The 17358-nt window shown below is 40.5% G+C and overlaps 1 protein-coding gene across 2 annotated transcripts in view; it reads left to right on the top strand.

Annotated features, from left to right (window-relative positions):
• The window catches only part of LOC145359710 (CTD small phosphatase-like protein 2), a 67686-nt gene extending 53209 nt beyond the window's left edge, over positions 1-14477 (top strand). For both annotated transcript variants that reach the window (XM_080214483.1, XM_080214482.1), the window contains 7 exons: positions 1984-2095; positions 4198-4284; positions 5333-5395; positions 6294-6373; positions 9645-9771; positions 11357-11452; positions 12163-14477. In XM_080214483.1, the coding sequence (XP_080070609.1) occupies positions 1984-2095; positions 4198-4284; positions 5333-5395; positions 6294-6373; positions 9645-9771; positions 11357-11452; positions 12163-12228 (631 nt within the window). In that variant the 3' untranslated portion in view covers positions 12229-14477. The remainder of the gene's footprint in view (positions 1-1983; positions 2096-4197; positions 4285-5332; positions 5396-6293; positions 6374-9644; positions 9772-11356; positions 11453-12162) is intronic.
• The last annotated feature ends 2881 nt before the right edge of the window (positions 14478-17358 follow it).

Below are 17358 nucleotides of genomic sequence, written 5' to 3'. Positions count from 1 at the left end.
CTGTGCAATTAGCACTTTGAGAATTATCCTGCAGCAAGTAACTTCCTTAGATTATTATCTAGCCAACAAAAAGACTGAGAATAAATGTACAGTCTCGTATCACATTCCAAATGATAAAACTGTCACTAAGTTGATGTTTCAGTGACTTAGATTCAGATTTTTTTTCTTTTTGACCCGTTAACTGTTTATGCTGCTTTGGTTTTTAATCTTTTGCCACAGCAAATTAAGTGAGTCAAGGTGTGGCACTGACTGTCTTGTATATCCATTTATCAAAATACTTACCACCATCACACTATCAGTTGCCTGATTTGCTGAATGATTCCAACATTTCATAGAATCATAGAGGTCTACAGCATGGAAACAGGCCCTTTGGCCCAACTTGTCCATGCCGCCCAGTTTTTACCACTAGGCTAATCCCAATTGCCCGCATTTAGCCCTTATCCCTCTATACCAATCATAACCATGTAAATGTCTAAATGCTTTTTAAAAGACGAAGTTGTACCTGCCTTTATTACTGTCTCTGGCAGCTCGTTCCAGACACTCACCTGCAGCCCTTCTTAAACAAAGGCACAACATTTGCTACCCTCCAATCTTAAGGCACCTCACTATGGCTGTCGATGATTCAATACCTCTGCTAGGAGACCGCAATTTCCTCCCTAACCCTCCACAATGTCCTGGGATACGCTTCATCAGGTCTCGGGGATTTATCTACCTTGATGCGCTTTTAGACTTCCAGCATCACCACCTCTGCTTTATGTACACTCCTTAAGACATCACTATTTATTTCCCCAAGTTCCCTAGTAAATACCGATGAGAAATATTCATTTAAGATCTCATCCATCTCTTGTGGATCTGCGCATAGATGACCTTGTTGATCTCTAAGAAGTCCTACTCTCTCCCTAGTTACTCTTCTTGCCTTTTATTTCCAGCATCTACAGTATGCTTTCAGTTTTGAAATAAACTTTCCAGTAGCTTATTTTCATTATGCCATTTATGCATTTTGTTTAAACTGAGAATCCTCTTCGTAACTTGCCTCAATTTATTTTCTTGTCAGTGGTTACTGCGCCACACATCGATCCCTGGCTGAGTTGCTTCTTCCTAGATTACTGCTAGCTATTTGAAGGTTCTCACAAGCTGCTTAGAGTGATTGACAGGTCTCCTCTGTGTGGGCAAACAGCTGCCTGCTACTCAGCAGCTCCTGATGGTTGGAATTATTATTTAGCACAGAGGGAATTGTGGATATTTTTCCATGCTCATTAAGGCACCATTTGTCTCACCTCAGTCATTGTAAACAAAACCACTATCATTAAAATCATGTTTTGTTCACACAAATCTCTTTGAAATTAGTGTTTGGTGATAGTCGGAACCTTCTGTTGACGTTATCGTATCAGTAAATGTTCTAGAAAAACAAAATGTTCTTTTACTTCCCCTCCTGGCTTTTTAAAATTGATGATGAAAGGTAGTAGTGTTGCTGTACCGAATGCATTCCATGTCCTACACAGAGGTAGTAGCATTTGATGGGTTCCATAAACCATGTCACACACTGACTCCAGTATCCCAGCAAACGGTTTCCATTTCATGGCCGTGTGATGCCAGTGTCAGTATGTAAACATTGTCAGCTCACCAATCTCTCTAGGAATTTTAAAATGCAACCCTTGGCTCCTGCAGGTTTGAAACGCAAGCTGCGAGTGAAAACATGAATGCACACGGTTTACAGTGTAAATGCACCTTAAGTGAAGATCAATTAATCTACGGTAACAAGAATAGAGCAGGGCAAAGAGACTTGCTGAATTTCTCTCCTGAGAGCCAATATGGACTTGACGGACTGAATGGCCTCTTGTGTTATAATAACTCCATGTTCTGTCTTGATGCTGTTATTTTTAAAGTTTTCATTTAGAATTTGCTACCTACTTATGGGGCTTTATTTCAATTGTGAATGCTTTTTCCGCACATCTTAATGGGTTCTTTCTGTTTTCTTGATAGTTATTTCTTCATCAAACATGTGCCACCACTAACAGAGGAGCAGCTAAGTCGGAAGCCAGCTCTGCCACTTAAAACCAGAAGTACACCTGAATTCTCTTTGGTCCTAGACTTGGTGAGTGAAATTATGTTTTAAAGTGTATATTGTGTATACTGCACAGCACAACTTTTTATGAATAAAATTGTATTAAGTTTGATTTATAAAATAAAAAATAACCAAGCAGATGTGATGCACAGTTCATTGTGTAAAACATCAACGTTATAGAATGTGATGCTTGTATACTAATTAATCTTTATTTTTGTATGTGTAAGATTAATGATTTTAGTTTCTTTTAAGCGATTTGTAATAATGTCTGTCCATGGATGCATCTGTGACCTCGACTGGCAGAACTCCTGGATTCAATTATATTCTCAAATTATTGCCTCTTCTATAGTTGATTTGGACTGGAAATAAAGAACAAAAAACAGGACAGCACAGGAACAGGCCCTTCAGCCTACCAAGCATGCACCGATCACATTGTCCTATCTAAACTAACCGCTTGTATCCCTGTATACCCTGCCAGTTCATGTGTCTATCCAAATAAGTCTTAAATGTTGCTAACATGTCTGCCTCAACCATCTCACTTGGCAGTCCATTTCAGGCCCCCACCACCCTCTGTGTTTAAAAAAAAACTTCCCCCGCACATCTCCACTGAACCATTCCCCCGTTACCTTGAACTTATGCCCCCTTGTAAGTATCATTTCTGCTGTGGAAAAAGCTTCCAACTATTCACTTTATCTATGACTCTAATAATTTTATAAACCTCTATCAGGTCACCCCTCAGCCTCCGTCTTCCCAGGGAGAACAATCCCAGTATATTCAATCTCGCCTCATAGCAAATACCCTGCACACCAGGCAACATCCTGGTAAACCTTTTCTGTACCCCCTCCAAAGCCTCCACATCTTTCTGGTAGTGTAGCAACTAGGATTGAACACAGTATTCCAAACGCGGCCCAACTAATGTTTTATATAACTATAACATAATTTGCCAACTTTTATACTTGATGTCCCAGCCAATAAAGGCAAATATGCCATATGCTTTCTTCACCACCATTTCCACCTGTGCTGCCACATTTAAGGATCTTTGGACCTGTTCTCCCAGGACTCTCTGTGTATCTATCCCCTGACGGTTCTGCCATTTATTTTATAGCTCCCACTTGATCTGGACTTGCCAAAATGCATCACCTCGTATTTGTCTGTATTAAATTCAATCTGTCATTTCTCCATCCAATTTTCCAGCCTGTCTATATCCCGCTCCATTCTCTGACAATCTTCATCCCCATCCGCCACTCTGCCAATCTTGGTATCATCCGCAAACTTGCTAATCAGACCAGCTATGTTTTCTTCCAAGTCATTTATATATATCACAAACAACAGAAGTCCCACCACTGACCCCTGCAGAGCACCACTAGTTACAGACCTCCATTCAGAAAAACATCCTTCCACTGCTTCCCTCTATCTTCTATGGCCAAGCCGGTTCTGAATCCTGCCATGAGGGACCTTGTTAAATGCTTTACTAAAGTCCATGTAGACAACATCCTTCATCAATCATTTTTGTCACCCCCTCAAAAGACTCAGATTAGTGAGCATGACCTCTCTTGTGCAAAACCATGCTGTCTGCTGCTAATAAGACCCTGCAATCCCAAATGTGTATAGGTTCTATCCCTAAGAATCTTCTTGAATAATTTCACTTTCATTGATGTCAAACTCAGTGGCCTATAATTACCCAGGTTATCCTTGCTACCGTTCTTAAATAACAGGACAATGTTGGCTATCCTCCAATTCTCTGGAACCTCACCTGTGGCCAACGAGGAAGCAAATATTTCTGTTAGAGGCCTAGCAATTTCCTTGCTTGATTCCCTGGGATAGATGCCATCTGGCCCTGGGGATTTGTCTACCTTAATGCTTTTTAGTACACCTAACACCACCTCCCTTGTTACGATGACTTGCTTTAGAGGGTTTACATACCCCTCTGAAACCAATACCACCAATAAAATATTCAAAGCTAGTTTGTTTTCTTTGTTCTTTTTTTGAAAAGAACTTTATTGTCCATTTGGTCCATTCTCATGACAAATTTTGACTTGAGTTGCAATTTGTTAAACTCACAATTTAATTTCCGCTTTTCCTGAAGTTTTGCTGGTGTTTTTATGATATTGCCAAATGTTTTTCCCTGACAGGATGAGACATTGGTGCACTGCAGTCTCAATGAACTGGATGATGCGGCACTGACCTTTCCTGTCCTTTTCCAAGATGTAATTTACCAGGTAAAACAAAGATATTTGGAGTGTATCTGCCAAATTGGAGCAACAACAGGGCTGCATTTAATCCTTTGTGTTTCTTGCCTGTTCACTCTTGGCAAGTATTTCTAAAGTAAAGATTCAGCAACGGACAGTTTAACAAGATTCATTAGGGTGCTCTGTGCATGGCATCGCATAAATGGTGACCATGTGGGCCAGATACCCATTGGGAATACTTAGACTGTAACCTAGCGGGAGATAGTGCCTTAAGGGAGAAGAGGGAGGAAAATGTTTTAATTGAATAATTTGATGATAAGGATGTTGCTGCCTAATTTGTACTGTGTAATTGTGCCTCAGAAGGTGGTCTTATGGTGCAGTGGATAGCATCCCTGCTTTTGAGCCCGAAGCTCTGGGTTCAAGCGCTCTTCAGGGCTTGGGATGGTCAAGAAAGGGACTTTCATAACATGGCCTAATACATTTAGTATCAATCTGCAAAACCTTCACAATTATGCTAATGGCAGGCAGTAAGAACAGGAGAGGGTCCTGGCCAACCATGTGAGGGAAAGAAATTGGGCCCTCATCAATACTATCCATGGCTCCGGGCTGCAGCATGCGTGTAAAAGTGTTTGTTGCTGCAGTAGCTCGGACTTCAGATTCCTTGAGGAGCACGGTTAGCTCAGTTGATTGGTACCAACAGCATGGGGCTGGATCCATTTACTGGCCGGAGTGTGTTTAGGGCCTGTCTCTTTGCCCACTAGTGGTAGAGAATGCAAGGTGAAAAAGAATAATTGTCATGCTTTGGCCAAGTCATTGCTTGGTTGTATGAAGGAATCATTGAATTCTTGGTGCACCTAATTTTGGGCAGATTCAAAGGAAAATAGTTCCCTTCCAGCAACCTCATACTCTCCTTCCTTCTCTCCTTCCCTTGCATTCGAAATCAGATCTATTCTTTTGGCTTTCAGAGGAATGACTTGCCTATTGGTTATAGTACTCATGCTGCTTTAGCCTTTGATTCATGTATTTTAATTTAAATTGCAGCAAAATGCAATAACTTTTCCCACATGTACTGCTGTAGGTTTACGTACGCTTGAGACCCTTCTTTCGGGAATTCCTGGAACGAATGTCTCAGATTTATGAGGTAAGTTTGAAAAGAGATTTGTTTAAAAAATATGATCACTTAGAGCCGTAACATCTGCTTAGACACTTATCATCACTTCAATATTTTCAAATAGCAGAACTGTATAACCTTTGTGTTTAAACTAATACATTTCTGCAGGTTGACTTAAAATAGCACACTAGGAAATATTAAGCAATATAATTTTCCCGGCAAAGTAAAGATATTTGGCGTGTATCTACCATCAGCTATCAGATTTTGAGTTGTGTAAAGTGGTTACACCTTTTCAGGTTTGCATTCTCTCTTTTCCTCATCCCACAATGTGTTCTCATACATTGCTGTGCAGCAAATGTGCCAACTGAAAGCTGAGTGTACATTTGTGAATCAACAGGGTGTTGTATAGGCTACGTTGAAAATCAGAGGAACCCAATAAGTCCAGTTTGACAGCAGAAAGGATTCTGGGATACTTGGTGGTCTTTTGATCTCTACATTTCATTAACATTCTTGAAAAATCTCTAGATTTGCCTTATTCTTGGCTTTTTTAAAAGGAGTTTCCAACGGATGCTCCAGTTTCCTCCCACACTCGAGATGTGCAAGTTGAGTGGATTGGCCATGCTAAATTGCCCTTTAGTGTCTCAAGATGTGCAGGTTAGATCGATTAGTCATGGTGGGGTTACAGGGATAGGGTGATGGAGAGTGCCTGGATAATGTACTCTGTCAGAGAGAGTCGATGCAGACTTGATGGGCTAACAGGCCTCTTTGGCACTGGAGGGATTCTATGAATATCAATGATTATGACTTAGGTGCAAGAAATTTCACGCCAAACATTGAAAAGTAAATATTTCGTTATACTATACATGGAAATAAAAATAACCTACATTAGCACATACAGCATTGTAATCTTTCTCTGATCATTTTGCAGATTATTCTGTTCACTGCCTCCAAAAAAGTCTATGCAGACAAATTGCTGAATATTCTGGACCCTAAAAAACAGCTGGTCAGGTAAGTGTCTGTGGAGTGTTTGTGGTACAATGAACAAGAATGAGTGAAAAAAAAGAGCAGTTAATGGCCTTGTCATTGTTATTCATGACCCCCTGTCCCAACCAAGTAAAATGTACTCTAAGAATTGGAGTTCTTTAGAATGATGCATTTCTTTGTCTTCATAGAATCCCTACAGTGCAGAAAGAGGCCATCCGGCCCATCGAGTCCGCTCCGACCGCAATCCTACCCAGGCCCTACCCCCAAAGCCCTACATATTTTACCCGCTAATCCCTCTATCCTAGGCATCTCAGGACACTAAGGGGCCAATCAACCTAACCTGCACATTTTTGGATTGTGGGAGGAAACCGGAGCACCCAGAGGAAACCCACACAGACACAAGGAGAACGTGCAGAGTCCACACAGACAGTGACTCAACCCGGGAATCGAACCCAGGTCCCTAGAGCTGTGAAGCAGCAGTACTAACCACTGTGCTACCATGCCACCCACTACAGAGATAGGGGTTTTGTAACGTCTATCTCATAGAATCCCTACAGTGCAGAAGGAGGCCATTCGGCCAATTGAGTCTGCACTGACTCTCCGACAGAGCATCGTACCCTCATAACCCCATATATTTACTCAATTTGCCCCCAATCTACACATCGGGACACTAGCGCAATTTAGCATGGCCAGTGGACCTAACCTGCACATCTTTGGAGTGTGGGAGGAAATTGGAGTACCCGGAGGAAGCCCACGCAGACATGGCGAAAATGTGAAGACTTTGCGCAGACATGGCGAAAATGTGAAGACTTTGCACAGACAGTGACCCAGGGCCAGAATTGAACCCGGGTCCCTGGTGCTGTGAGGCAGCTGAGCTAACCACTGTGCCACCGTGCCTAGATGCAGTTAGATTCCTTTCTGATGGTTCTCATTGATCCTCACTGGTTGAGCATGGAGCCACCTATCCCAATGGCATCAAAGCTCACATGAACTACTGAGGTAGGATCATAGAGAGAAAATTATAAGTGAAGAGGAAGAATGATTCATCGATCGGAACTGGTATCACCCTGCTCCCCCCTCCACATTTCTCTTTGCGCAAGTGTCTGGTGCTTATTTCTCTTGCGTCCATCCCAATATCTTTAATCAATGTGTCACCTCAATTTTAAATATAAGGTTAAATCAGAAAGTGGATTTTTGATTGACATGCCTTGAATGGTTTAGATTTGTATTTCTAGTTAAATGATGAGATATTCGGGCATTAGCAGACTGTATGACATTTTTTTAGTTTGTTCTGTCACCTCAGCGCCCACAAGGGTCAGTTTCAGAGATAATTGCTCTCATTACATTGGCATCCATTTGTACCCTTGCGCTGCGCAGCATGATGTACAAGGAACAAAATTCCATTGTTAGAATGCAAGAAAGCACTTCAGTAACCCGCCACACGGTGGTTAGCACTGCTGCCTCCCAGCACCAGGGACCCGGGTTCGACTTCAGCTTCAGGTGTCTGTAACCTTTCCGGATTGCTCCACCCCAATTCCAGTTTCTTGCACATCCTTGATTTTAATTGTTCCAGCGTTGGCAGCCATGTCTTCTGCTATCTGGGGCCTTCAAGCTCTTCCTTTAAGATTCTCCTTAAAATCTACCACTTTGATCAAGAATTATGATATCAGTCTAATATCTTCATATAGTGTCAAATTTTGTTTGAATGTAATCCTGTGGATTGGCTTTTGGGAAATTTTACTGCATTAAAGGTGCTATATGAAATCTCAGAATGGTTACAGCACAGAAGGTCATTTAGCCTGTCATGTCTGCTAGCTGTACAAGGGTAATTCTGCTCGTCCCAGCCCCTTGCTGTTTCCCTGTTGCACTGCAGATTTTCCCTCTTCAGCTGCCTATCCAATTCTCTTTTGAAAACCATAATTAAATGTACCTTCAATGCTCTCTCACGCAGCACATTCCAGATTCTAACCACTTACTGTTTAAAAAGAAAAAAATCTTCGTATGGCTTTGGTTTTCTGCTAATCACCTTAAGTTCGTGTTTTCTGGTTTTCAAACTTTCTATCAGTATGGATAGGTTCTCCCTGTCAGTGCTGTCTAGATTAATGATTTCGAACAGATCTCCTCTCAATCTTCTTATTCTGATGAGAGTAGCCCAGCTTCTTCAGGCTGTATCCTGTAAGCCACTTTAATCATATTCTCAATCTACCCTGCCACCTTTAACAGTTGGAAGCCTATACCCTCATACACCTATACCCTGACACACCCACATGTAAGTAAATAACAAATTGTGTATCAAAATGATTGAGGCTTTGATTGTTGCTAGTTTGCCAGGACAACAAATCATCTGTAAATGAGTAACAGAGTTTCATCTGAAGACCAGTATTTTGAGTCTTAACATTTCTGTTCATTAGTCAGCAGGGCTTGGAATGAGGCTTGGAATTCTGGGGGAGATGCACTAAATGAAGTGTTTTAAAACAGCTTTGGAGGTAGCCTGCCTAACTCTTCTCCGTAGAGAGAGCCAGCAGGATACAACAGCTTACAGTAGCTTCTCCAATTGTATATTTTATTTTTAAAATGGGATTGGGAAGTTAGCCAAACTGGCAAAAAGGTTAACTGTTAGGAATCTTAATTTAACTTTCTCTATCCATTCCTAACTTCAATTTTTCTCTTGAAAGTGCCACTCTTACTCTCCTTCCTTGGGAAAGTCAATCATTCTTTGCATGAATCCAGATACAGCTTTGATGAGCTGTTTGATCACAGCACCTTGCAGACACAATTCTGCCCTTATCCAGTGCACACTGTCCTGAGGTCAATGAGATCCCAGCATGGAATTGAAACCTAACTGATTTCAAACTGATTTTAAACTCTATAGGCCTTGTTGCTCACACTATAATCAAACATGGCTTTATGTTATACTCTGATCTCCCGATTGTGATTCCTTGGCTGGATGACAGTGCGTTTCTGCCCCCATGTTTCTCACTGTCCTGCTCAAACTACCTTTCAATGTAGGACTGGCTGGGATAACTTGTTGTCTGTTTTCCCCATCTCCCATTGATGTTTGTGCACAACTGGCGCTGTCTGTAGTTTGGCCAGCATGTGCCATGGTTGTACGTATGCGATAGGGTCTCTGCCTCTATACCTACCACAAATCACATTTAAAACCTGGGTTGATCAGTTTTGTGTCATATACATTCAGGCGTCAAAATATTTTTCTTTGAATGTATCCTCCTCTTAATCTTCACTCTGGTTTTAAATCCGTTGCCATGCTTAATCTTAAATATTCTTTGTCACCTAGGCACAGGTTGTTCCGTGAACATTGTGTGTGTGTGCAGGGAAACTACATAAAGGATTTGAATATCCTTGGAAGAGATCTTTCAAAAACAATCATTATTGACAACTCTCCGCAAGCCTTTGCGTACCAGGTCAGTACAAGAATCAATGAACAGAGGCAAGATATAGAGTATCTACAGAGCTCAGATGATTTCTCACTATTTTAGTGTTTGCTTTGTAAGAATATTATCAAAATAATTAGTTTCAGGATGAATAACTGAGTGCCTAGGCTGCTATCATACAGCTGGCAACTAGCTAAATTTGACTCTGATTTTCAATTAACAATTTTCCTTAACCACTTGGGTGCAAGACTGGAGGGAAGAAAATTCAGACAGCAACTAGGGAGAAAAAGCAAAGATATTTCTGGTTTTCAATAGAGCCAAGAAAGGAAAAGAGTCTGACTGTGCAAAATGTAAGGCTTTTGTTTTTCACCATGAATGTGTGAGCTTAATACTTAACATTGGAGGCAGTATAGCAAAGATTCATTCAATTGGTCTCTGGGATGAAGGGGTTGTCTTATGATGAGAAGCTGAGTAGATTGGGCTTACATAATCTGGCATTTAAAAGCATGAGGTAAGCTCATTAACCCACAAAGTTCTGAAGGACCTTAATTGGGTGGATGCTAAGAGATTGTTTCTGCTTGTCAGGAAGTCTAAAACTCAGGGAGACTTTCTCGGGATAAAGGGCTGGTTATTAAGGATTGAGGCGAGGAGAAGTTATTTCACTCAAAGGATTCTGAATCTTTGGAATTCTCCACACCAGAACATCATGGATGCTGTAGCATCAAATATATTCAAAGCTGGGTAAGGCAAATTTTTGGTGTATCAGGAAATTAAGGGATGTGGGGAAATGGAATTGAAGCACAAGATCACCCATGATTGAGTGACAGAGCAGGCTCGAAAGGCCATATGGTCTAGCCTTGTTCCTATTTTGTTGCTGCATGAGCTCTTTAAGGTAGTGAAAAGGTTTAGCAGGATAGATATGGAGCAGATGTTCCCACTTATGGTTGAGACCAGAACTAAGAACCATAAATGTGAGGTGGCCACGAATAAGTTCGGCAGGAAATTCAGGAGGAGAAAAGTCTTTAACCAGAGAGTGGTTAGAATGTGGAAATCAGTTCAAGAAATAGAATCAAATAGATCCATTTGAAGGGAGGAAGAGGAAAGGGATGATATGCTGATGGAGTTGATGGAAAAGGGGGTGGGAGAAGCTTTTTTGTGGAACATAAACACCGGCATGGACATGTTTGGGCCAGTAGTCTGTTTATGTGATGTACGTACATTGTAATGCCATTGTATCCTCAGTAGAGGATGCAATGGGTGATATTGGATCAAGTATCTGTCTCTGAGTGCACATCATCTGGGGGCAGCTGGTGTTGGCTTTGCAGTAATCTCTGAGCCTTCCTGATTGTGAAAGATATGGTGTGAAGGAAACTCAGAGAAAAGCCTCAAGTTGAGGCATCCTGAGAGTATTCACTGGTTTTAAGTTTGAGAGTATTATGACCTTTTTCTTATTTGCCCCTTTTTTATGTTGACCCTTTTTGAGTGAAAACCCTGCTCATCCTGTTGGAAATATAATTGGTGTGAAGGTTGGGAGTTGTTGTCTTGCATCTTTTGCTGTAATGTGCTGTACATATTGCAACCGTGTTAATATGTTCTATCATTTCTTCTCTTGCAGCTATCCAATGGAATTCCAATTGAGAGCTGGTTTATGGATAAGAATGACACAGAGCTTTTGAAATTGATTCCCTTTTTAGAGAAACTTGTAGAACTGGTAAGTTATGATGCCTGATTTTAACTTTTAAATAAAGTCCTATTTTCATACAGATGTATTCCCTAACGAAAAGGATCCAATGTTTGATAAATTGGTGTTTGTCGAGTTAGCTAATCCAAGCTAGATGGTTATTGAGTGCTGTAGTTGGCCTCAGTGCCTTTGGAAGACAGGAACATCACTCAACATCCCTGGCCTCAGTTCCTGCTCCAGGGCACCAGATGGAAATGCATATGGAGATGCCCGAGGGCAGGTATGGACTTAACTATGCTACCCCCGCTGGTTGAATAGTTCTGTTGGGGGCTGTGGATTGGCAGAACAAACAAATACCAATAAAAATAAAGGTGTACTCTTTACAGAAGGCTCTCAGATTATTACCATTAAGTCGGTTGATATTTGCTGACATCATGAGTACTTCTATAAGATGCTAAACTTGCTGTTTATGTCATACAGTACTTAGCCATTGGGTATCTCATATTCTATGATGCCTGCACAGCTCTACCACTAAATGATACTTCATAAGCTCCCCAAACCTACACCAGAAGTGTCACTAAGGCATTTTGAGAGAAGTTGCTTTGACCTGATTCCCACCACTCCCTGCCCCAGGGACAATTTTATACAGGAGATTTGACCATCTGGTAATGAAGAAAAGGTGTTGCCATCAAATTCAAGTTTCAAATTGACCTATTTCTCCTTTAATATGCTGTTCTCAGAATGAAGATGTTCGACCTCATATCAGAGAGAAATTTCGTTTGCACGATTTGCTCCCTCCGGATTAAGAACTCATTGCCAATACCATCTCTGAAGGGGGGGGTCGGAGAAGACAAAAGCAGGACCCTTTGGACTACAAGACATTGCCATTGCTGTTGAAATTTGCATTTTTGTACCTCGTCTTGCTTTTCTTGTCTTGGGCACCCACAGTTAACCAAGGGGTTGCAGAGAGTGAACTCAGTCTTGAAGTTTTAGGTGGGTCTGAACAGGAAAGGATATTGCAGGGTTTTTTAAATCAAAAAAGGAAACGGTATATGCAGTCAAAAATCCGAACATGCAGATCCTGATAGCACATATATAGCACGTGATAGATGTTCTGTTGTCCCAGTTGATGTGCTTCTGAAGACTGTCTGCTGGATAACGAGTATGAAATGCTGTGGTCTATTGCAATACATGTTGATGAGACTCTCTGACTGTATCTGCTATAAATGGTTGGCGCTTTTCTTTGTTACATAAAAAAAATCAACACTTTCTAAAAGTACTTCTGTTTCTGCCACCAGCATTTTGTTTAACCTGTATTGTCACAGGTTTACGTAAGAGGAGAAAACTGATTCTGTTTTCCCCTCTGGTGCTTTTAAGAGTGGGCCTGTACCCACTTTTTAAAATGTAGGTCTCGTTTCAACAGGAATGGCCAGTATATTAAATACAAACATTTTACGGTTCAGGTTTTAGGCTTTTATGTTTTTCCTAGTATATGAAATTATATCCAATGATAAAAGCATTCCTTTCAACTATAATGTATTGTAGATTCCCCTTTCATCCCCCCCTTCCAAAACAAAGGAGAGAATCTTTCCTAATTTGATTCACCACCTTCCTGCTTTGTCTGCCTGTGAAGTAATGTATATTTGTTAAAATGAAATAAAGAATCTATAGATTAGTCGAAATTAAATCGGATACATAACAGACGAGTTTATTTATATTAAAGAACAGAAGCATTCACCCACAGTAGCTATAACCTTTTAAAAGAAGGGATGAGGGCACAAGAAAGAGAGACATACAGAAATTCTAAGTAAAGCAATTAAATTTTAGCCTTGATTTGACATTCGTAAACTACACAGTCCCTGTCTGGCATTAACTTGGACTTCAATTTTTTGTAGGAGGTGGGTGTAAGAGAGGACATAGGACGGGAAAGAAGTAAGAACAATTACAACAAAATCTTAACAGGCTCAGTCCTTTCAGTGTCCGATCTGCTTTTTAAATACCTATTGTTGCAGTAGAACATTTGTACCACTGTAAAATTCTTTAGAGAAGCAAAAACAGTGGTGACAGGGGCAGCAGGAGAATGGCAATGTGCTAACTAAATTTGTGGGCCTGTGTTCTGGGTGTTCTTCCATTCCCCTCTTTCCCCCTCCCCTCCCCCAGTAATAAAATATACCTGTTCCCAGGTACCTGGCCCCCCTGTAAAAATGTTTCGCCCCATTTGCTGGTCCATTTGCTGGCTTACTTTTTCCACAGTATCGTTTTCTCGCAGGAGCATAGCATGAATTGCCTCTAGACTGCATCGATATGTCACAGGCATCACCATGGATTCATTTCCTAAAAGGAAGTTGGAGAAAGCGGCACTTTTTTGTGGAGAGGAGCTAGATGCATTTTCTTTGGTTTAAAACTTTAGAAGATTGTTCAGGACGAGGTATGTGGTCGCAAAGAAAAGGTGAGCAGCACATGAATGAGGATGCCAGTTAAATTTTTTTATGTATATTACCAGTTTACCTGTACAAAACTTTCTTGTACAAAACTACATGCAGCTTCATTTTAAAAAAAATCCTTAAAATAAGGAAAAATCTTTTTAAAGAAAGCGGTTTAATTTTTGTATTTTTGATTTTACAAAAGGCATGAGTTATGTCTACTTTTTCAGTGTATTAATGAAGATTTTAACTTTTCATCAGGTTGAGCGTTTTTCTTACTATTATCTATTGTGTATGTAGTTAGCACATTGTGACACTGAAACGTTAAAATCTAGCATGTAGAAATAAGCCTGTTTTTTGTCGGGAGGAAAAAAACCCTTTTATCCTTCATTAAAATATTTTAATCATGGCAGGTTTTTCTGCAGAAAATAATTTGAAAAGCGTTTGCATTTCAGAGAAATACTGATTTTGTATTTAAAGAAAGGTATTTTGCTTGCAGGAATCTATTTACTACAGATTCACTTTAATGATAACCTTTGAGATGTATTTAAGTACCTTTAGGGCATCTGGGCATCTTTCTTTATGCTGTTTGTCATTTTGTCTTTATTGAAATAAAAATGTACAGAACATTACTTTTACAAATGTTACAAAGGTTTTGAAGTTTTCCGAACTGCACCAGAATAACCCAAACCTGGCTCTGTGGCCTCTGGTCACTCTCCTTTCCCTGTACCTTTCCCTGCTTCAAATAATCTGATTTTTCTTCAAAAGGTGCAATGATCTGTGCTTCAACTGTTCCCTGTGACAAAACATTTCATTCTCTAACTTCGTGTTTTGTATTTAATGCCTTAAGGAGGCAGTTAAAGTAGGAAAATTTTCGTTATTTAGGGTTGAGGTAAAGAGTTAGTGATCAGCATCTCCACATCATGAGTTAGTAAGTCACCTCTCTTTTGAGTGAGGGAAGGAGAGAAATAATAGGAAATCTACATCTTCTTCGCCCCCTCACTTTCCCTTAAATGAAATTCAGCTGCGTGGATGGAATTCTGAATGTTGCAGGTATTAATTTGGACTCAAATATCAAAACTGCTTCTTTTGTGGTGAAGCATGCTTTACAGAAGAACAGAAGAAATAGGAGAAGGAGTAGGCCATTCACCCCCATGAGCCTGCTTCACCATCCAGTAAGATCATGGCTGATCTGATTGTGGCCTTAACTCATTTTCCAGTCTGTTCCCCTCCCCCATAACTGTTGACTCTCTTGTTAATCAAAAGTTTTTATCCAATGTGTAGCTGAAGCAAATTGATTAAGACATGGAGATCTATCCAATGGCTTTTTCTCCGTTTTATTTTGATTTGTATGATCTTGGCTATGGTGGTTTGACATGTGGCCTCAGTTTTGTCCCGCTGTCCAGCTGCAAATGGAGTTGTCAGAATCACCCGAGGTTCCTCACTGTCCAGCAATATGAGTGGCAGTATGTATAAATGAATGTATGTTGATGTTTGAGGGCTCTAATTTTGTCAACACTCAATGTCAAGGCTCCACTGAATAATGGGCACTGTGCAGAGGTACTGTTTGGAGTGTGTTTGAGTCCTGCTGAAACCAGACTTTGAGTTGGTTTACATTTGAGTTGTGATGAATTAGTGCAGGCTCTGCGTAAAATCCCCTCTGTCACATAGTACAACCAGTTGAGGGAAATGTGATTGCCACTCTACTAGATTCAGATTGCTGGTCACAGGCCAGTGTATCTTCTTGAATTCAATGCCTGAAGACCGGTCTGACCTATAGGTCTCAACTTCGACCATGGGCAGGGTAATATGGAGGTCCCAAATCCTCCCCAGCTGGAAATGGGGTTTGAACCGCTGGTGTTGGGAGCAGGCTAATCCATACTGACTGATCAACCAACTGGCCCCAAAGGCACCCCAAACAAACATTTTTACATGCATGTTACAGTCAGGAGCTATCGATGAGAATGGTAGAGGCTCCAATTTCTTTCCATCACATGGCTAACCAGGAATCTGCCCCGCTCTTACTGCCTGCCATTATTCAATGTATAAATGGTATAATAATTTCACACAAAAATCTGACATAGTCACTTAAAGTTGTACACAAATTCTGATTGAATTACGAAATTAAATGGAATGAACCATGCAAAAACATGATTTGGTGCAACTGGTCCATGCTGGTGTTTATTCTCCCACCTTATTTCACCTAAAAATAAACATTCATAGTCCTTGAACGGAAGCCAATATTATGAATAACTGCAGGAGTTTTCTCTGAGCTCCTCCTCTTGAAAATTATTTAATGGTTGTTGCAAATGCCTTCGAAGCAGTCTAGCCTGTACATGTATTGAGAGAGCACCTGTTCCCCTGCTAGCTTGATGATTAGACCGTGAGCAGAATATCCAAACAGACTTAGTGTTTATGTGTTCAGTTCCCATAGGATTTGGGATACTTGCTGTTAGAGGAAAGTCAATTCAGATTCTTGCTCTAATCTCTATGATGCAAGTGTGGATGTCTGATGGTCATAGCACAATGACCTGCAAGCTCACATTAATATTCACTTGGGCAAGGTGCTATGGAACTGTAGCTCATCATAGAGTTAAGATCTTGAGAGTTGTTGAGAAGAATGTTGCTGAAGTTAAAAGAAAAACAGGAGTGAAACCCTCCATTCAGACGTCATCGTTTTTCTTTACCACTCTTAAGACTAGTTGAGAGGATTTTTAACCTTTTTTACTTTTTATATTTGCTGATTCTGATGCTTTGCTTTAGCTACTTTCTTTCAAGAACTATTTACTGCTCCACATTTCTCCAAATCCATCTTTACAAACTAGCATCTAATTAATATTAAAACCCATTAACCTTCCACACCCTTAAAACTTGGCTTGGACCCCCAAACTTGGTGCCACTTGTATACTTTGCTGGCTGTTTCGGAGGACTGTTGGGCCGTAACTTTTCTCTGCAACACTGGCATGGTTGAATATAAAACCTGGATTTAAAAAAAGATAATCAATTCCATCCTTCCAAGAAACTGTGCTTTGCCTCAATGTGGATTCTACAACTTTATCCAACGATGGGTGAATAACCACAAGCAAACCTCTGAGCTTTATAAACAATGCTGTCTCCATGGAGTAATCGAACAAAGTCCATGAAAAACAATGTTTGCTTTTGTTACTATTGTAAAGTATATACAATCAATAAATTTTTTTAATGAAAGTCTCCTGCTTCCTCTTGTTTTATTCTTGTCCATTTTTGGTATGACATCCTCAGATTTGAAGAACCTTGGTTAAGTGGATTGCCCTCTCACCTCTGATCCAGAAGTTTCTGGGTACAAGTCCCACTTCAGAGTGTTAAACACATAATCTAGGCTAATGTTTGCCTTGAAATGCTGTCTTTTGGGTGTGGTGTTAAACCAAGACCCATCCTGCACGGTAAACACAAATGACTCTGACACTATTTAGAAGGAAAACTTTGGAATTCTCCAGTGTCCTGGGCAATAACATCCCATAGCCAACATTACTA

The sequence above is a fragment of the Carcharhinus amblyrhynchos genome, chromosome 28 (genome assembly GCF_965287045.1).
Source record: "Carcharhinus amblyrhynchos chromosome 28, sCarAmb.v2.hapA, whole genome shotgun sequence".
Taxonomy (NCBI): Eukaryota; Metazoa; Chordata; class Chondrichthyes; order Carcharhiniformes; family Carcharhinidae; genus Carcharhinus; species Carcharhinus amblyrhynchos.
The sequence above is the reverse complement of the archived record's forward strand: the minus strand, read 5'-3'. Positions and strand labels throughout refer to the sequence as shown.